The following is a 21,740-nucleotide window of genomic DNA, read 5'->3' as shown; positions in this document are numbered from 1 at the left end:
AATTCCGCAATTCTAGTTAATTTTTTTTCTGGCTGGAAATTATGAAAACAATATGCATGTTGTAAAAAAAGTAGCCCAACTTATTCTTTTCTTTCTTCTCTTTCTTTCTTTTTCTTTCTTTCTTTCTCCTTATTATTTTAATGTTTGTTTAATTTAAGAGAGAGAGAAACAGCGTGAGTGCAGGAGGGACAAAGACAGAGGGAGACACAGAACCCAAAGCAGGCTCTTGGCTCTGACCTCTCAGCACAGAGCCTGAAGTGGGGCTCAAACTCACCAAGTGACTGAGCTCAAGTTGGTCACATGGCTGAATGAGCCACCCAGGTACCCCCAAACTTATTCTTACTTAGTAGTCTCACTAGGGGTTAAATTAATGGATTCTAAGAATGTAGACTCCTTCAGTGGGTTGCTGGCCATTACAATAACTTAGGGACTAGTCTAAACTGACTTACCCCTAGAGATTTTTCCAAGTGTGGCCAGAGGACTCTCCAACAAAACTGTTAGGTATGTACTGTAAAGATGCATACAGGTACCTAGCAATAGTACTTCTGGGATGGGATGCATTTAATAAGCTGCTTAACATTTTAAATAACCTCTAAGTTTTAAACATGGTGGAGTGTGAGAAGCACAGGGCTTATCTAGGTATGTCCCTAACTTCTGAATCAGGCACTGAGTGGCTGGATGCTAATACTATATAAATGAAAAAATGGACAGTATTCAGGATAAAGGAAAATATTACTGCATTTCACAGTATCTGAAACTGAATTTGGTAACTCTGAAAATGGGAGTCAAGACTAATTCTAATGTTTGAAATATGTTTTATCTATGGAAAATCAAGTGCTTTTGCACATTAATTAAAGCCTATTTGAAAACTGAAAAAGAGACAATTTCAAGTTAAATATTATTTCATTCATTAAAAGATTTATTAAATAGCAACAAACATACTGCCTACAAAGGAGTTAATATTTCTACTATTTAAATAGAATGGTATCATTAATACGTGTAAACACTTAAGGTTTCTGAAGATTTCTCTTCATTTTGTAGACACTGTGGCATTACCATATTTACCTTTATGTTGCCTTCAGCAGATCCTGTAACAAAGTACTCTTCTGTTGGATCAATGGCAATGGCTTTAACAGGAGAATCATGGCTCTGGAAAAGCTGCCTCTGCTGTCGTTGCCGAAGGTCAAATGCACATGTAAAGCCTTTTCTGCCACCTGATATTAGTAGCTGGTGTTTTGGAGCATATGCTAAAACAGTAGCTCCACTATCATGGCAAGTAAAAGCTGAAAATTAAAATTGAAGTAAATCATGAAGTAAAACCCATTTAACAGTGTAAGCAAGAGACTTCTGACTTCTGGCCAAGGTAGAATGATAGATCACCAGATTCACCCACCTACCTCAAACCATTTAAAAAATTAAATGAGGGGCGCCTGGGTGGCGCAGTCGGTTAAGCGTCCGACTTCAGCCAGGTCACGATCTCGCGGTCCGTGAGTTCGAGCCCCGCGTCAGGCTCTGGGCTGATGGCTCAGAGCCTGGAGCCTGTTTCCAATTCTGTGTCTCCCTCTCTCTCTGCCCCACCCCCGTTCATGCTCTGTCTCTCTCTGTCCCAAAAATAAATAAACGTTGAAAAAAAAAAATTAAAAAAAAAAATAATAAAAAATTAAATGATATACAGGAAACAATGGTTGGAGACAATGGACACCAGGCAAAGAAAAATGATCTCTAAGAGATGGGAAGCAAACTGGGTGAGCCATACGACTGCCCCTGTTATTGCCTATGGAGGGTTTTCTGGCCATGGCGCAAGGGGAACCCGAGCTGGTCTGGGTTCCTGTTTCCACCAGCCATAGTGGAAAACCTCTTAATTCACAAAGGACAAAATCTGTTTTGTCCTCAGAAGGGTTTTGCCTCAGAAGCAGGTAAAATTTGTAATGCCTGGCATCTGATAAAAAACCAAGAGGCATACAAAGGAGAAAAATACAACCCATAATGAGAAGAAAATCCATCCAATGAAACTAACCCAAAAATTACACAGGTGATGGAATTAGTAGATAAGGAAATTAACAAGTCATTAAAAAAGAGATACAAATAAAAAAATCCAGAGATTAAAAACTACAATAGTCAAATGAAACATGTACTACATGGGGTTAAGAGCAGATTAAACAATGCAAAAACAAAAATGGTGAAACTTGAAGACATACCAGTATGAGAACTAACAAAAATACAATGAGTATTCTTTTCTTAAAAAAGAAGTGGATCTTAACAAATCTTAAAGAAAAAAAAAAGCCTGTCAATAGCTCAAAGACAATATGGCATAATGATGAAGAGTGAAGATTTGGGAGTTAGACTGTCAAGATTTAAATCTTGGTTTTTGCATGGATTTCAATATATACCTTAGGTAATTTTTTTTTTAACCTACGTCTCAGTTTCATCATTTGTAAAAAAAAAAAAAAAAAAAAAAAAAAAAAAAAGGAGAAAACCCAGTCCACCTAATAGGTTTCTGTGAGGATTAAATTAGTTGACATATTTAAAACATGTACAGTTCCTGGCATATACTAAGTACTCAATAAAATTTAGTTACAATTACTCTAAGAATCTAAAGAGAAAATTATAGGGAAAGATTCTTTGAACGTGACCAGCACTTACAGATATAACTTATACAGAATAAAATGCTGAAATTCTAACTCGTGATGAAGTCTGACTAATGGATACATCTGTGTAACCATCATGCAGGTCAAGACACAGAATGTTTTCATCATCCCAGAAAGTTCCCTCATGCCTTTTTGCAGTCAACCCTCCTCTCCCACAAAGGCAATCACTATTCTAATTAGTTTTGCCTCTGTTCTTGAACTTCACATAAATGGAATTTTACAGTACATACTCTTTAGTGACTGGCTTCTTTTCCTTCAACATAATGTTTAAGAGATTAATGAATGTTGTCACATATATCGGCAGATTATGCTTTTTTTTTTTATTGGTTAATAGTATTCTATTACATAAATAGACCACTTTCCTATTGGATGTGTTTGTGTTGCTTCTAGTTTGGGGCTGTTATAAATAAAGCTGCTAAGTTTTATTACATTAATATATTAATATAATTGTATATTATTGCTATACAAGTCCTTCTGTGAATGTGTGCTTTCATTTCTCTTGGACATATATGTAAAAATACATACGGATGGATCATGCTAGGTCCATGTTTAACTCTATTAGAAAATGTCAGTTTTCCATAGTAGCTGTATCATTTTAGACTCAGCAAATCATGAGGGCTCCAGGTTCTTTATACTCTCACCAATACTTGGTATCCCCAAATCATTAATTTTGGACATTTTACTATATAGAGTAGTATCTTATGATGATGCTAACCACATTTCATATGCTTACTTGCCATTAATCATTTTAGACTCAGCAAATCATGAGGGTTCCAGGTTCTTTATACTCTCACCAATACTTGGTATTCCAAAATCATTAATTTTGGACATTTTAGTATATAGAGTAGTATCTTATGATCATGTTAACCACCTTTTCATATGCTTACTTGCCATTAATATACTGAGAAGATGCTCATTTTTTAAAGTCTTGAATATATCATTTCTTTCATGGATTATGCTTTAGGTATTGTATCTAAAAACTCAAGACTAGGGGCGCCTGGGTGGCGCAGTCGGTTAAGCGTCTGACTTCAACCAGGTCACGATCTCGCGGTCCGTGAGTTCGAGCCCCGCGTCGGGCTCTGGGCTGATGGCTCAGAGCCTGGAGCCTGTTTCCGATTCTGTGTCTCCCTCTCTCTCTGCCCCTCCCCCGTTCATGCTCTGTCTCTCTCTGTCCCAAAAATAAATAAACGTTGAAAAAAAAATTAAAAAAAAAAAAAATAAAGGCAGAGAGAATGAAAGAATGGAAGGAAGGAAGAGAGGGAGGGAGAAAAACAAACAAACAAACAAAAAAAAAAAAACTCGAGACTAAACCCAAGGTCACCTAGATTTTCTTCTCTATTTCCTTCTAGAAATTTTATAGTTTTGAATTTCACATGTAGATAATTCACATTAAATCAATTTTTATGAAAGGGGTGAGGTATGTACCTAGGTTCATTTTCTACATATTGCCATCCAATTGTTATAGTATATTTTGACCACTATGCCTCCAATGAAGTGCCTTTGTACTTTTATTAATGATCAGTCTATTAAATACGTATGGGTTGATAAATGGGCTCTCTATTCTGTTCCATGATCTCTATTCTAAAGCCAATAACATGTGTTTATTACTGTAGTTTTATAGTAAGTCTTGAAATCAGTAATAGTGTGAGTCCTTCAAGTTTGTTTTTCTTCAGGGGCGCCTGGGTGGTTGAGTCAGTTAAGCATCCAGCTTCGGCTCAGGTCATGATCTCACGGTTCGTGGGTTGGAGCCCCACGTCAGGCTCTGTGCTGACAGCTCAGAGCCTGGCACCTGCTTCAGATTCGGTGTCTCCCTTTCTCTCTGCCCCTCCCCCACTCATGCTGTTTCTCTGTCTCAAAAATGAATAAACAAAAAAAAAAAATTTTAAAGTTTGTTTTTCTTCAGTATCCAGTATTTTAGGTCTGTTGCCTCTCTATAGAAATTTTTATTTTTATTATTTTTTTAAATGTTTATTTTGTGTGTGTGAGAAACAGAGAGAAACAGAGAAAGAGAGAGACAGAGAGAGAGACAGACATACACCAAGCGGGAGAGGGGGAGGGACAGAGAGAAAGGGAGACAGAATCCGAAGCAGACTCCAGGCTCTGAGCTGTCAGCACAGAGCCCAACACGAGGCTTGAAGCCACAAGCCGTGAGATCATAACCTGAGCCAAAGTGAGATGCTTAGCCAACTGAGCCACTGAGGCACCCCCTCTACAGAAATTGTTAGAACCAGTTCGGTGGTATGTACAACATAGTTTCCTGGGATTTCGACTGGGAATGTATTTAATCTATAAAGTTAGGAGGCAGTGGCATCTTAATAACTTTCATTGAGACTTCCAATATGTGTATATGGGCTATTTCTCCATTTATTTCTTTGATTTATCTTTTTTATAGTTTTCCCCAACAGAAGCTATACATATTTTTTTAGGTTTATGCCCCAGTATTTCATTATTTTGGGTGCTGTTATAAATGGTGATTTTTTAAAATTTCAAATGCCAATTGTTCATTGTTGGTATATATGAAAGCAAGTGACTTTAGTATGTTGACCCGGTATCCTGTGACTCTACTACACTTACACTTTAGTTTCAAAAGTTTTTACCTTATTTTTGTTTTGTTTTTTTGTATATAGTCTTCAAGATTTTCTACATAATCAGGGTGCCTGTGTAGTTTAGTTGGTTAAGTGGCTAACTTCAGCTCAGATCATGATCTCACAGTTTGTGAGTTTGAGCCCCATGTTGGGCTCTGGGCTGACAGCTCAGAGCCTAGAGCCTGCTTCAAGTTCTGTATTTCCCTCTCTGACCCTCCCCCACTCACACGCTGTCTCTCTCTCAAAAAAAAAAACCCAAACATTTAAAAAAATTAAAAAAAAATTTTTTTCTAAACAATCATGTCCTCTGTGAATAAAGGCAGTTTTATTTCTTCTCCTCCTAATGTGCACCTTTTATTTCCTTTTGTCTTATTGCATTAGTTAGGACTCTGAGTACCATTCTGAATAGGAGTGGAGAGAATGGGCATAATACTGTACAATAACTGATGCTCACAAAGATGACCTGTGGCTATCAGATTCAAAGTAAAAACATATGATTTTTATATTATCTATGTTCTACTGTCCTTCATGAAGTACAGTGCAAAGTTAATTATATACGTTGTATTTTTCCGTTTTTAAACTCTACGCCATCATGGGCAAAATAAACCTCGCAGGCTAATAAGTTTGTGTCATTAAAGACAAATTCATTAAAAAATTAGTTTATTGATTTTAGTCAAATTCTTGACTTTCAAAATTTTTAAAATGCTTTCAAAACTTACCATGGACTAAACTATTGGCAGGTGCCACAAGAGTATCCCACAAACATATATTTCTGAAAAAAAAAAAAAAAATTACCTTTGAGTGACACAAAAATTTAACAACAGAATAAAAAGTAAGCTTGTTTCATATAGTTACATAACATTCAAACCTTGCTCTAACAAAAAATTCAAATACAAGTAACCAATATATTTATGTATGATTAATTTTTACACAAAAATTTAAAAACTATTGGGGCGCCTGGGTGGCGCAGTCGGTTAAGCGTCCGACTTCAGCCAGGTCACGATCTTGCGGTCTGTGAGTTCGAGCCCCGCGTCGGGCTCTGTGCTGACGGCTCAGAGCCTGGAGCCTGTTTCCGATTCTGTGTCTCCCTCTCTCTCTGCCCCTCCCCCGTTCATGCTCTGTCTCTCTCTGTCCCAAAAATAGATAAACGTTGAAAAAAAAAAATTAAAAAAAAAAAAAATTTAAAAACTACTAACTTACAAAACTGATTAACTCTAGATTGACATGTATTTACAAATAATACTGTATGAAGTCTGAACACGGGAAATACCTTTTGTATCTGCTCATTCTGTAACCTAACAGATGGCAAATACCATTAGCAGGATACACTGAATTTCCCCGAGCACAAATAAAACTTATTTCTGCTCTGAATGGGAGCACTTTTACTCCGTTCTATGAGTTACAGAAGAGACACAAATATATGTAAGGATTTCTATGGCAGATGGGCTGGAGACTCCATATTCTTACAATCCAATTTCTAGTGTAAAGTGAGGCCTCACAAATAAATAGAAAAACTCAGCAACCTCAGTAGACATTTACCTCAGAACTCAGCAGTGTGAGGGAAGTAAAACACGGGGGTGTGGAGACGGAGGCAGGAGGAGACATTTTCTTACCTATTTAAGGTTTTGGGGGAAATGTGGACAGGCTGCCACTTACTATCTATCGTACAACTCAAAGAGGTCTTTGAATTTCTCGTTATCGTGAAACACTGGTAATATCTATCCAAGAGAGCCACTGTGAGGATTAACAGAAGAGCAGGGTCAAGAAATAATGGTTCTTTCCTTTGCCTCAAGCTTTCTTAACACAGAAGGAATAATACGGAGAAAAATTAATTTCACTATCAAATCATTTTTCTCTTTAAGTCTTAAAATAAAAAAATCAGAATATTAAAAATACAGAAGGAACGGATGTTGTTTTTAATGCCACCAGAATTTCCTTGGCCTTACAATTAGAACACTAAAAATGCTCTAAGAAGGAAATCTTTAAAATAAAAATATTGAAAAGCACAATTCTGAAAACAATCTTGAGATATAAGAACGTAAAGCAAATAAGAAATAAAGCTGAGCTATAGAGACACACACTTACATTTCAGTTACAATCTCTTACCTATTGTCAGTTGAAAGACCAGCTGTAGCTATCAAAGAGGAGGAACTAACGAAGACAAAATCATTGGCTGTTTTGTTATGACACTGCCAGGTCTGGAATGGTTATGAAGAAACAAATGTTATTGCTGTCAGTAACAATTTTATAACCAAGTGGATGCATTTACCAAAAGGGATCATGTAATGTGTGGCTTACTTAAATCCCCTTGTATCTTTTTTTCACCCTGAACTTGTAGACAAGTTTCAAGAGTAAAACAGAGAATTCTCATATACTCTTTACCAAGATTCACCAATTTTTAACATTTTGCCACATTTGTTTTGTCCCTCCTCCTCTTTCCCTCTCTCTCTCTCTCTCTCTCTCTCACATGCACTTTCCCTGGACCATATAAATAAGCTGCATTACAAATTCTTATGAGACCTTTTGCTTTTGTTCATCTAAAAGTTAAAAAGAAAACAAAAGGAGGTTAAATGTTAAATATTTCTTAGAATATTTGTGAAAATTTGTCTCTTAGAAAAAAACCCAGAATTTTAGATTATCTGAGAATGAATTATTTTCAGAAATATTTAAGCTTTTAAATAATTTTTCAAATACGTGAATAAAAACATATTAAGAGTCAACAAATTCAGAAAATTTACGTTTCTGAATATTCCAGTAACAGTGACTTAATATGAGAGGTTTAGCAAATTATAAAGTCTTCCAAGTTTTATGTGTTCAGATATTTCTCTTCAATAAAAAATGACTTAAGTATGTCAAAATTATCACATCAAATATTTTTCCTTTGAGTCACTTCCCCATTCCATCTGACCATCACTGGAGCTGGATATGTCCTTAAAACAAACAAAATGTACTTTAACCCCACAAAGCCAATAATGTACATTTTCAATCCAATTTATCTTTTTAGATGTTAAAAAAAAAAAAAAGGCAGCCCCTTAGGGAATGTAAATTTACATATTTAAACCTTATGTTGGTTTTCTTTAAAAAAGAAAAAAATTCTTTTGAAATACCTCACCAGCCCTCTCTGCTTTGCTTGCTTTTACTTAGATCGGTACTGTATTCCAGAATATAACCTTGAGTGAATTACCAGAACCTTAACCCATTTCTTGATTTTTTTAAATAGGTACTGCTTAGTTCTATAAAGGGCTTCACTAAAGAATATATTAAATACAAACTCAGTGGGGTTTTTTTGCCCCCAAACTCATTGCTCTGTGAAGCTACAGGAGGTTCATGAAGCTTGTGCAGTCCTGAATAGAGATCATCAGTTGTTTCTTTCTTTTCTTTTTTCCAAAGACATAGACAAGAAAATAATAGTACCAGCTATAACATATCCTTTCTACTTTGTTCACAGGGGACCAATTGCAGAAAAACCACAGACTGATGATCTGATGATCACTCTTTTTAGGTATAATCTTTACTGCAGCTCAGTGAGGCTGGAAAAGGGCTTGAGTAACCCACAGGTCACATGGGTCTCTGGAGGTACCATGTTTGTTCTATACACGTTAATCGTCCAAGGCACTAGAGACCAAGACCTCACAGATTAATTTTCACATAATACAAGGACAGGAGTTTATAGTAAAGTGACTGAATACACAGAACTACATTTTGGCTTTAATATGTATTGCCTCAAACATATATTCTTGTTTTCCTTAAAATAAAAATTGAACAAAGTTTAAAGGTAAGAAAATTTGGCTTACCAGGTATGGCTTAGGCATGCTTCCAGTTACTGGACAACATTTCCAGTTTGTCTGATACAGGCTTAAATATCCATCAGCATCAACTATTCCAAACTTAGAGAAAAAAAAATTTTTAAGTATTAAGTATATCTACCCATACCTTCACTGTGAATCTCCTATTTTGATCTTAAACATTTAATTGATAAATTGACTTTTACTTCACCTACGCATGGATCTAGTCCAGAAAAACATTTAGCTGCTGCTTAAAAAAAAATTCCAGGTGACACAGAAGAAACAAACAGACACATTGTATTATACTAACCAAGAGCATAGTCTATATATTCTCTAAAAGTACTCAAAAAATAGGATACTGGATTTACACATTAAGACATGTGACAACAAACTTTTAGGATATATAAAATAGAAAACTGTTCATTTTCAAAAAGACAAAATAAGGACTTCTAGAATATTCAGTAAGGAAAACATGCAAACAATAGTAGAAAGTAAAATGAAACACAGATTTTTATAGTAAATGAATTCCTACTATGGAAACTCAAGGTAATTTCAGAGGGAAAATGTCAAAATTATACAATGGGGAAGTATATGTCACAAATCTAGAAGGATGAATAAGAGTAAACATTTTTTTCCTTAGATTACAAAAATAATGTTTACTTAACAGTTTATAAAATAAATGTCTATTCTGAACTCCTGCCTTCTCCCATCTCCATATCTGGCAACTATTAACAATCTAAGGTGTTCCATTTCAGATTTATTCTCTGATTATTCAAACATGCACACATATAGGGTTTTATAAAAAAAATTAAAATAATAATAAATACACAATTCCACAATTACATTTTTGACTTATTATGGCCATCTTTTCACATCAGTACATTTAATCTACTTCATTCTTGTGCTGTATTACACTATATAGTTGTATTATAACTTTTGAAAACTTCTCCCTTATAGTTTCTAATTTTCCTGATTACAAAGTGCTGCTTTAAATATTCTGATACATATATCTTTGACTATTTACGTACAATATGTATCTAGAAATGGGAAAGCTTTATCAAATGACATCATTTAAAATTGGCAGATGAAGGGGCACCTGGGTGGCTCAGTTGGTTAGGCATCCAACTTTGGCTCACGTCACGATCTCACAGCTCATGGGTTTGAGCCCCTCATCGGGCTCTGTGCTGACAGCTCGGAGCCTGGAGCCTGCTTTGGATTCGGTGTCTCCCTCTCTCTCTGCCCCTCCCCTGCTCATGCTCTGTTTCTCTCACTCTCACAAGTAAATAAACATAAAAAAAAATTTTTTTTTTTGAATAATAAAAAAGAATGTAGTATCTTCCTGAAAATTGTTTCTCACAGGTCATTTACTCTGCTTAATGCCTATTTTAGGCTCAATGAATTCTGGTAGCCCATTTCTGTTCATAATTGACAAATTGATCAGCATTACTGTCATCTGTTCTATTTACTGTAGTAGCCTTCCCTACTAAGGGAGATAGCATGCTTAGTTGTTATGCTATTTGGCTCCATCATGGCCAAGGTAAATGAATGGTAAGTTGACTGTTAAATATACTCGGGTAGGCAATGGAAAACAGTTTTCTGTGCTTTAAAATAGCGTATGTGGGGGCGCCTGGGTGGCGCAGTCGGTTAAGCGTCCGACTTCAGCCAGGTCACGATCTCGCAGTCCGTGAGTTCGAGCCCCGCGTCAGGCTCTGGGCTGATGGCTCGGAGCCTGGAGCCTGTTTCCGATTCTGTGTCTCCCTCTCTCTCTGCCCCTCCCCCGTTCCTGCTCTGTCTCTCTCTGTCCCAAAAATAAATAAAAACGTTGAAAAAAAATTAAAAAAATAAAATAAAATGAAATAAAATAGCGTATGTGGAAGGCTATACTGAGTGTTAAGTGGAAGGCTATACTGAGTGTTAAGTCTATAGAATAATTCAGACTGTAGAAGGTACTGAACGGCAAGGTAAAGAATATTGGCTTCAGGGGCGCCTGGGTGGCTCAGTTGGTTAAGCGTCCGACTTCAGCTCAGGTGGTGATCTCGCAGTCCGTGAGTTCAAGCCCCGCGTCGGGCTCTGTGCTGACAGCTCAGAACCTAGAGCCTGCTTCTGATTCTGTGTCTCCCTCTCTCTCTGACCCTCCCCCCATTCATGCTCTGTCTCTGTCTCAAAAATAAATAAACGTTAAAAAAAATTTTTTTTAACAGAATATTGGCTTCATATATAATAAGGAGCCTTGAAAGGCTCTTGAACAGTCATGTTCATCTCCCTTATAATGTAGTTATGTAACTACGTTATTTGTTACGGAATAACAAATGATGCCGTGCTGGCATCATGAAGGATGAATTAGAAAGGTAAGGGTTGAGGTACAGGGACTAGTTAAGGAGCAATAGTAACAAAATAAAAAAGCACGAGTATACGTTACACAAATGAAATTACAGTAGTACTCTAAAAGCTTCTAGATTAAGTACCCTCAATTTCCCATTAAAGGGTAAAGAACGTTGCTAATTGATATTAAGAATCCACATTCTCTCAAACTTTGTTTCATAGCTACATGAAAAAATTATCATTGACTTTTATGAAATGGTAAGAGAGCTAAGTGATGAATATGGTAGGCAAAAAGACTGCACCGCACCATGATACGAGCAATACACAAGGGGGGTTGAAGGTTTGTAAGTTGAGAGGAAAGGAAAAGCAAGATGGCCCATCTGAGAGGCCCCTGTGTGTTTTCCGTGAAGCATGGCTCTGAAGATGAAGAGCAGCCCGACTTCTCCTTTAACTGTTGTTTAAAGGGACAGTGAGATGCAAGGGGAGCAGAGAGGCAGTCAGATGAAAACAGGACTGTGCGAAGTGAAGACAGTAGAAGTTCTATAGCAGGGCCGGCAAACTTTTTCTTAAAGGGGCATACAGTAGGCTTGCTATCTATAAAGTCTTTGCTTTCCTGAACTCCACTGTTGTAGTAGAAAAGTAGTCATGAAAACAAATAATGAGTGAGGTAGCTGTGTTCCAGTAAAACTTTATTTACAAAACATATGGCTAGGTCATAATTTGTTGATGCCCTGTTCTAAAGCAGTCCTCAAAAGTTTAATGTAGGTATAAATCACAAAAGAATCTGATTAAAATGCAGATAGCGATTCAGTAGGTCTGCAGTAGAGTAAGTAATCTGTATTTTTAATAAGCCCCCAGATTTTACTCACTACTTGTCCGTACTTTGATTAGGTTCCAGAGGACAAAAAAAGTACAAGTATTTTATAAAAAATGTGTAATATATGGTGGTCCTATAATCATTTGGTCCTTAAGCATCACTTAAGTGAATTTTAATGGATATATATACAGACATACACATACACTCAAACACACACACACACACACACACACACACACACACAATATTGTTCCAGAAAGAACCAACTGAACATTAAGTGTTCTTGGGGAAGAATTTTATAAAACAGAATTCATATGGATTAATACTTTATCGTAAGTTCACTGAGCTGTTCTCTTCAGAAACCCAGACTAGTAACATTTATAAACCTCCAACATAATCAAACCATATTCCCATTTACATTTTCATATGCTACCTTGTTTCCTTGATAGTTAAATCTCATTCTTGTAACTCTTGAATTGCCACCAGATCGAAAACAGGTTATTTGTTGAGAATGGCCCCATTCAAACATTCTGACACTTCCATCTTGAGCTCCTGTCAGATCTGCAAAAAGGACAAATATTGTCAATTTATTACAGGAATCTTTGGTAAGTTAATTTGTGAATCCAATGTGCAAACCTTTATGACAGAGATACCTATGAAATAAATCACAGTCAATTGTTATGAAATTTCAATTGAATATTTTGAATCTTAAAAACAGTTTTATGATGACTTTCATTTGACTAAACACTACATGGCAGAAGCAATTAAATCAGACCTCTAAGAATTTTATTCCTTTTGAAATTATCTCAAAGAGGTTTTAACAGCCTTTAATAAATACTTTGTGCAATAACCAGTTAACAAACTCTTGGGTGTACAAATGAGTCATTTCTTATCAGTCATACTATTAATGTTTAAATGTATACATTTTCTGTGGGAAAAAAAAGATTATAGGAAGTCTTGAACGTCATGCATGGTAAAGAAAGATATCACTTCTAATACTTATTCTGATTGACCGGATAGCTCAAATATATGTTGTATGTTTCACTGAGGAATATGAATAAGCTAAATAATTATTAATTCTTTACTTTGCCAATTCCTAATTTGGTGATACTAGGAACCTTATTTAATCTCCCTGAGCCTATTTCATATTGTCCTGTAAAAGGGGAATAATGATATATAAGTTAATGGACAGTTGTTAGAAGGAAATGAGATAAACCATATACGTCATTTAGAAATATGCCTAACATGTAGGACTCAATTTATGTTAAGTATAATTATCAGTGGTAAGGTGGTATCCAATGTAGTAAAAACATTGATTAATTTTTAGATTATTTTATACTTTTAGTATAAGTAACAAAAGTTACTCTCTTCATTTTAAATATAAACCCTTGAATCCTTTTGTTAGATATGGTATATAATTTGGAAAACAGGTGCTTGTGGCACTTAGAACAGTGAAGAAGAAAAGGACACTGGTTTTGTCAACTGTATTTTATCAGAGTATCTCTCATAAAAAAAAGTAGTAAAATTTTTTTATATGTTATTAAATTGAAGGGACATGAATACCTCTTAATTAACATGCACTATGCTTATTATTATAACTGAAATAATTAACTGAAAATAACATATCCTGCCTGAGAGTATAAGAACTTACGACTAACCATTTCCTATGCCTACTATTAATTAGTGTGTCTGATAAAAGGCAAATGGACAAAATATTAATAAAATACAAACTGATTATGATGAGGCAATAAGTGACCACAATATCATTCTAATTTACTTAATAAAATATGGGAGTGATCCTATTAAAATAATAACCAGTAATGTTCAAAAATAAAATGTGCTAACTTAGAAATATGCAGTCAAAATGGTAAAAATTTACTGCATCAAGTTAGCCTTCTCTATTAATTCCAGAAAATTTCTTTTTCTATTTTTATCTAATTTTGAAATGAAGATTTTATTTACTAGCACACATTCTCTACAAAAAAAGTAAAATACTTGACTATCTTTCAATTGAAACTAAAAGCTTCCTTTAAACTGCTTAGAACACGGGCTAATTATGATCAACTTACAGTACGGAAGAGTTGGATGAGAAGTCATTCTTCTGACATTATTAATGGCTTTCTTAATCATCTGTTAAGAAAGAAAAATTGTTCTTCTATAGTTATGCTAAAAAGTAGTATTAAAGATATAAATTGTGACAGGAAATTCAAATAACATCTATTTATTTATTTTTATGTGATTCCATAACTACCATTATGGGTGCTAAAAATACCAAGCACGGTTAGCAGAAATTAAACTTAATAGCTCAGCTCTCTTACATTTAAGTATACATACATTTTCTGCATCACTGACAAGGCTCTAAGAACAAATTCACCTTGAGAATTTACTCTTACCTCCTTTCTTGCCAATTCTTTTCTGATCCCATTAAATTTATTGGAATAATCCTGAATAGTATAAGGTTAAAAAGACAGGCAGAAGCATGTGAAAAAAAAAAAGAGGTAAACAGAAATTGTATAAATTTTTAATTGCTAGTTTGGAATTGTTTAGTTATCCATTTTTTAAAAAAAAATTTTTTTTTTTTTCAACGTTTATTTATTTTTGGGACAGAGAGAGACAGAGCATGAACGGGGGAGGGGCAGAGAGAGAGGGAGACACAGAATCGGAAACAGGCTCCAGGCTCTGAGCCATCAGCCCAGAGCCCGACGCGGGGCTCGAACTCACGGACCGCGAGATCGTGACCTGGCTGAAGTCGGACACTTAACCGACTGCGCCACCCAGGCGCCCCTAGTTATCCATTTTTAAGTCATGCTTTGAATGATTTAAGTAGCCTGTCAAATAAGAATAAATATGCATAATTAAAGGGATAATTATAATTAATAGAACAATTCCTATTTATATAGCACCATAAGTATAATTATATGCTATCCTAGGTTTGTAGCATCAGTCTTGAGTAGATTTTTTTGTTGTTGTCTTGTGAATTTTAAACTTCCCATTACACTGAAGTTGTGAGTAAAGTGGGGATTTGGTAGGGAGGGAAGAGAGCAGGACAGCACAAATGGTGAAGGACACAAACACTAAAAGGTGTTTATGGTTGTGATTATATTCCCAAAGCAGAAGTTGGTCATGACAACTATTCTTTTTTGTTCGAATTTGTAATTGAATAAATCAGTAAAGAAAATATTTTATTAATCCTCCACAAAAAAAGAAAACTTGCTGAATGTTTCTTTTGTTTAGTAAATTTCGTGTTGAAATCTCATGTTCCTTTTAATTAAGAAATGCTTAAATACTCCTGTTCTTTTTCCTTCGACTAAAGTATCCAAGAAAAACCATAAGTAAAAAAATACATTAACAGAGGTTTAAAAAATCTCTCAGAGCATGTACAGAACATTATAAAGGAAATAAATTGTTACTTATTTTAGAAGATCCATATAAAAAACAACCATTGTATTATACTGGGTCTTTTACTTAATGAAGTGGGGCTCGATCAGCTCATTATGCTTACAAATCACGATCATCTCCATTAAAAACATGTCCTTGTAAGATGCAGACAGAAAGAAAATTCAGTCCTAACAGGAATGACAAAGGTAAATTTCTGTATTATAATGCTTTGGAGTATAAACAAGTATTTTCTGAGCACTGACTATATGTTAAACGCTATTCTGGTTAGAGATCATCAGTGTCTAAGGGAGGCATAATGTAATCTCTCAGGGAACTTACACCATTAAAAAAGACAACGAAAGAAAAGGCTGCTGGGGTGACTCAATGGCCTAAACATCTGACTCTTGATCTCGGCTCAGGTCATGATCTCACGGCTCAGGTCATGATCTCAGGGTTCCTTTGTTTGAGCCCCATGTCAGGCTATGCACTGACATAGCGGAACCTGCTTGGGATTCTCTGTCTTCTTCTCCCCCCGCCTCTCTCCTGTTCACATGCTCACTCTCAAACTAAATAAATAAACGTTACCCAAAAAAGACAACTAAATAATAAACAGATAATTTCAAAGCTGATAAAGGCCATAAATATGATAAAATGGGATAATATGATACTGAGTGACTACGGGGAGGGGAGAGAGGAGCAGATGCTGTCACTAAGGAAGCAAGGGAAATTTCTGGGAATGTGAGTTGAGATCTGAAAGGTCAAAAAGAAAAAAGAGTATTTGAAGCAGCAAGCATGGCAAAGGCTGTGGACAGGGCAGTGCACTTCATGCTTCCAGAGATGGAGACAAGGCCACTGTAAGCAGAGCAAAGTGAATCAGGTATAGAGTGAACAGAGGACAAGGCTGCAGAAGCTGGCAGGGGTCGAATCACACAGGACCTTAGCGCCATGTTAGGGACTTGTTTTTTTAAAGCTGTACCAGGAAATTTGAAAGTTTTAAACACCGGAGTAAGAGAGCACGTGACTCTTAATCTCCTGGTCGTGAGTTCAAACCCCACAATAGGGATGGAGCCTACTTAAAAATCAATCAAACAAGTAAAATAAACAGTGGAGTGACAACCTAAATGATGCTTAGGAAACAGCAACTCTGGCCGCTATATACAGAACAGAGGGAGCAAGTATGGAATCAGAGACCAGCAAGAAATCTGTTACAGGAAAAGCTGTAATACATTGTCTGAAACTGGAGTTGGAAAAATGGTCTTTTATGTCTATATTTTGTATATTCTCTTTAAGTTTCCCTTTAAAAGATGGTAATATCAGTAAGTTTTATAATTAATGTATTTTAATATATCTGTCAGTTGAAAAAAATGAACTATAAATGACCAAGTCATTTGATTTGAATAATTACTATATTGCTTTTCAAATTCTTCAATACTTAAAACACTCCTACCTGAAATCCACGAGCTAAGAGGAACAGAAGACTTTAATATAATAAGCTCTACCACAGATTTGAGATAATGACCTAAGTTAAATCACTAGACCTTCTTGGAACTCAACCTTCATCTAAAAAATGGTAAGCAGGAGTAGTTATAACAGCCATCTCAACAGATACCTCAAAGAATAAAAGGGTTATATGACAAAAAATAAGGTTATATGACTGACAGAACTACATGAATATAAAACACTGTCAGGTATTATTAAAGATGATTAAGCCTTTACTTAAATAATTACTCTTAGTAAAAAAGTTTGGTGGCAGAGGCCAAGGAAAGAATACTGTAGGAATTAGGAAACTGAAAATAACCTCACCCCCAGAGAGCCACTGAAAGAATTACTGGTGCTGGGTTTCTCTGACTCTATGTATCATTAAGTATTAATAAAAGAATCTCATGGAGGTTTACACATGGATCACATCTTACTCAGGGCTCAAGAAAATCCTCAGACAAAATATAAACAAATTACTGTGGCTATGTTCCAATAAAACTTTACTTATAGACAATGAAATCTAATTTCATATCATTTTTATGTGTCACAAAATACCACTCTTCTTTTGATTCTTCCTGTAGCACTGAAAAATGTAAACACTATCCTTAAGCAGATTGTCTATACAGAAACAGCTGGTAAGCAGGATTTGACCCAGGGGCATCTGGGGGGGCTCAGTCGGTTAAGCCACCGACTTCGGCTCAGGTCATGATCTCGCAGTTTGTGACTTCGAGCCCCACATCGGGCTCTGTGCTGACACCTCAGAGCCTGGAGCCTACTTCGGATTCTGTGTCTCCCCCTCTGTGTACCCATCCCCTGCGTCTCTCTGTCTCTCAATAATAAATAAATGTTTAAAAAAAAGTTTTTAAAAAAGGTTGAAAAAAAATGTTGAAAAAAAAAAAAAAGGATTTGACCCTAGATCTTAGCTTGCTGAGGCTGATGTGTACCAATAAGTTCCAAATAATTACGTAAAACGCAACTCTCTGTATTTTAAGTTAGTTATTTAAAATCATTTTCTTATCTTTTTCAAGAGGAAACATGTTGTTCTTCATAATCAAAATTTATAATTTCCAGCAATTATGACTTACTAAAAAGTTGGGAATTTTTCAAAAATATGTTTAGATCACCCCTACTCTATTAAGCTAGAGGGGAAAAAAGGACATTTATGCACCACATTTTTAACTTGACATACCACAGAGGCTCCTCTGCCGGTCTGTGTACTTCCAAGCCATGGCATATTGATCGGAGTGCCGGGATTGCTGTGTGTATATGGGGTTGTACCTTGCACAGCTGTTAAATCATCCCGAGCATGTATAACCAAGAAATCTTCTGATCTACAAAAGAATGTCAACCGGAATGAAAGCAATCCCATCAGTTCTTCATTTCTTCTGTTATACATGAAAGCTCTAATATATGATTTTCTATTTCCCTCCAAAATTAATTTTCTTCAGCTCTTAACCCCCAACTCAAAGACAGTAACTTCATATGTGAACAATTTTAGGTCCTCTCACTTTATTCTCTTCCAACTCTCAATTCCTTTCTTTAAAGTTCCTGCCACCTCCTTTGCACTCTTTTGCATATTGGCAACCACTGTATTTACAATCTAGGAATATTCCTCTAAATATCTTTTGAAAGTTACAGTCCTGTGGATATCATCATTTTTAACACAATGTTACTGAATAAAAACAAAGTATAAAAGTACCCTTTGTTTTCCATTTCAGTATCATCATCTACCCAAGTATAGATCTGTGTAGCCAGAATTCCAGAAACATCCAGCTCTTGAACATCATGGCTTGAAGCAATTGCTATGCAGTTTCTATTTGCCTGAAAAACAAATCATATGGTAACTTTTAAATAAAAAAGCATGCATATGAGCTACTTCTGAAAATGGAAACTACAAAATAGCCCCTAGAGATGGTAACTTTAAGATATAGAAAAGATAGCATTTTCACCAACGACTCTTTAAAATTAATTCTAATAATTAAATCTTGAGTGTAATTATTTTCAGCTTGATCTTGGAGATATGTTTATGTACAAATAATTCAAGAGCATCTAACAGAAAGCCTCCTCTACATGGTAAAACACATACTACTTTATTTCTTCTCCCAGCATTGTCTTTCCAGTTTGCTAGTATGGTACAATCTCCCCAAGGTTTTGACACAGTTCAGAAATTTGAAGGAGCTGTTGAAAAAAGACAGAAGCTCTAGAAGGTAGAAAAAGGTGAGGGAAATAAGGAGCATCACACTAAAATAATGGTGCATTATTCAAATAAGGTAGTACCACTTTCACCTAAAGCTTTTCAGTCCTAGACAAGAAAAACACAATTTGAGAAATGGTCACAAAGAAGAGATGCAGGGAGTAGAAAGAGTGGGGACGTATGCCAGAATAAATCATAAATTAAATGCTGGTGAGATTAAATGACCTAAAATTTTAACCATCTATGAACTGAAAATATACACCTCTAAAAGAGAAAATGAAAGGATACTGACAGCAAAGAGAAAACAAGGTTAATATTTCCACTATGTAAAATGCTAATACAAACTAAAACAAAAAAAATGAATATCCCAGACATAAATGGATAAGGAATTCTCTACGGGTCCCTCCATTTCTCCATCTTTTCTGAGCGACTTACTGACTGCTATTTGTTCTGGAGGATGGCTACATACCTACAGTGTCTCTCTCCAGATCAAAGGGCAGGTATATGTAATGTTCATTAGAGAGATTTAGGTTTCCTAAACTCAATGTTCCTTTCCTTACCATACACAACCCATTCTGTCCAGTTATCATTTGACCTTCTCCCTGCCGCTCTGTGGTAATTTGAACACAGGGAACCAGAGCATAAATGCTAATATTCCTGGATACTACTTCTGCTATTAGTAATAAACTGTAATGGTCTGTGGTCCAAGAGTCTGTGTCTTCTTACAGCACTCGTTAAACTGAGAAAGCTAACTTGCTAGCTTGAATGCAGGGAAAAATTGTCACAGATAATTCACAACTAAACAAATGGGAAAAGTTCAATCTCATCAACATTTTAAAATAATGCAATTTAAAGCAAAAGGTATTGTTTCTCAAATACAAATTTAGCAAGACGTAAAACAATAATAAATCAGGAGAAATAAAAATTAAACAGGTACCCTATTCTTATATAGTGGAACACAGATTTTATATATGTGGATGATTGTTCATTTTTTGTTACTTATATACATCCAAAAAAAAAAAAGAGGCTGTAATATATCATATTACATAGATATTAGAACTGAGAACTGCCTAGCTAAGGGGCTGTTTCCAAACTTGCTTGTCTTCAACAGAATCAGTCACTGTTTGGGGTGTGTAGAAGAGAGAAACGAGACCAAAGACACAGGGAAAGATGAGGGCAGAATGACAAAGGAACTACCTAGGAGAAATAAAAAGAAAGACACAGAATAGGATGATGGAGAAACAACTGGTGAAATGATTAATGAAGGGGTAATGCCATAGAATATTTACCTAAATAATATTTAAAAATTATTTTAAAATTAGGAATACTTGAAAAAGAAGATATACATACTTAAATATATATATTTGTGTGTGTGTGCACGTGTGTATAAATAAAATTGTGCAGTAAAGCATTTAGGTAAGAGAAAAGAAGAAAATGATTAGAGTAATTTTTGACCTTACATTACTGTGTATCTAAAGTTATATCTCTTCTATAAGTAGCTTACAGACACTTTTGAGGAAGATGTTGAGTAGAAAACTAAGGAATGTAAAAGAAACACTAGTTAGGCAGCTACTATGGTTGTAAGTCAAAGAGAGAGAATTTCTGTAAGTCATATAAAAGCTTAAATTTGATCTAATATTAGTAATCACATTCAACACATTCATATAAGGAAAATAAAAAATCTTTTCTTTGGATTAAATGCTGTAATGTGTTATAAAATTCTCAAGGCTACTGCATATATAAATACTTGATATTCTCTCTGTGTAGTAATTAAACATTATTTTATCTCCTACATATGCAATATATAATTATCAAACAATATAATCATTTTATAAAATAAAATAACTTATTCAGATTGCAATTTAGGCAATGGGAAGTAGCTTTCAGACAGAAAAATACTAATACTGAATAAACTGACAAAACGGGACTTTCTTCAACCATGAATACTTAGTCATCAAAGAAAAATAGTCTATCTACTTACTTTATTAACAGCAAAGGCAGTAATGATATCAGATTCCTTGTGAATAATCCTTGCTTTACCTCCAGGATATCCCAAGTCTGCTTCTATCTAAACAGAAGGAAATAGAACATAAAAATATAGTAATTTTAATCACAGGAAAAATAATATATGCAAATCTGTCATTTAATACTTGTATAAATTAAAGAAACTTTTTAAATATTTCATATCTAAAGGTATTGTTTTACATGCTACTCATCCCTAAAATAAAACTCATGCGAACAGGGAAATTTAAACTTTTTCAAGCTTGCCTTTTCATATATAAAAAGACAGTTGATACAAAATACAACTTCTTAATTGCTCACATTCCCAATAAGTTAACTGCAATGAATTAACTTTAAAGGATCAAGACATTGTAATCATTAAAACAAGATTTGTTTACCCTATTTCTTAGTATTATAATCTTTTGATAAATATTAGGTCAGAAAGTAAATATTTTTATATGTTTTGCACGTCATAGAAGATCACTGTTGTATATTTATCTTTTCTTTTTTTTTTAGAAGAACCTTTTAAAA

General features: G+C 35.0%; 1 protein-coding gene across 2 annotated transcripts in view; it reads right to left on the bottom strand.

The window, feature by feature from the left end:
* Positions 1–21,740, bottom strand: part of DMXL1 (Dmx like 1) — a 135,531-nt gene that overhangs the window by 4,164 nt on the left and 109,627 nt on the right. For both annotated transcript variants that reach the window (XM_047083709.1, XM_047083718.1), the window contains 9 exons: positions 21,190–21,276; positions 18,714–18,835; positions 18,204–18,345; positions 14,227–14,287; positions 12,591–12,718; positions 9,028–9,120; positions 7,340–7,431; positions 5,953–6,005; positions 1,066–1,283 (listed from right to left, as the gene is read on the bottom strand). In XM_047083709.1, coding sequence (XP_046939665.1) covers positions 1,066–1,283; positions 5,953–6,005; positions 7,340–7,431; positions 9,028–9,120; positions 12,591–12,718; positions 14,227–14,287; positions 18,204–18,345; positions 18,714–18,835; positions 21,190–21,276 — 996 coding nt within the window. The remainder of the gene's footprint in view (positions 1–1,065; positions 1,284–5,952; positions 6,006–7,339; positions 7,432–9,027; positions 9,121–12,590; positions 12,719–14,226; positions 14,288–18,203; positions 18,346–18,713; positions 18,836–21,189; positions 21,277–21,740) is intronic.

This window comes from Lynx rufus, unplaced genomic scaffold (genome assembly GCF_022079265.1).
Source record: "Lynx rufus isolate CCGP_SWC_20201006 ecotype Redwood Valley unplaced genomic scaffold, mLynRuf1.p SCAF_1, whole genome shotgun sequence".
In the NCBI taxonomy this organism is placed as follows: Eukaryota; Metazoa; Chordata; class Mammalia; order Carnivora; family Felidae; genus Lynx; species Lynx rufus.
Note: the sequence above shows the minus strand (reverse complement) of the source record. Positions and strands in the feature narration are given on the sequence as shown.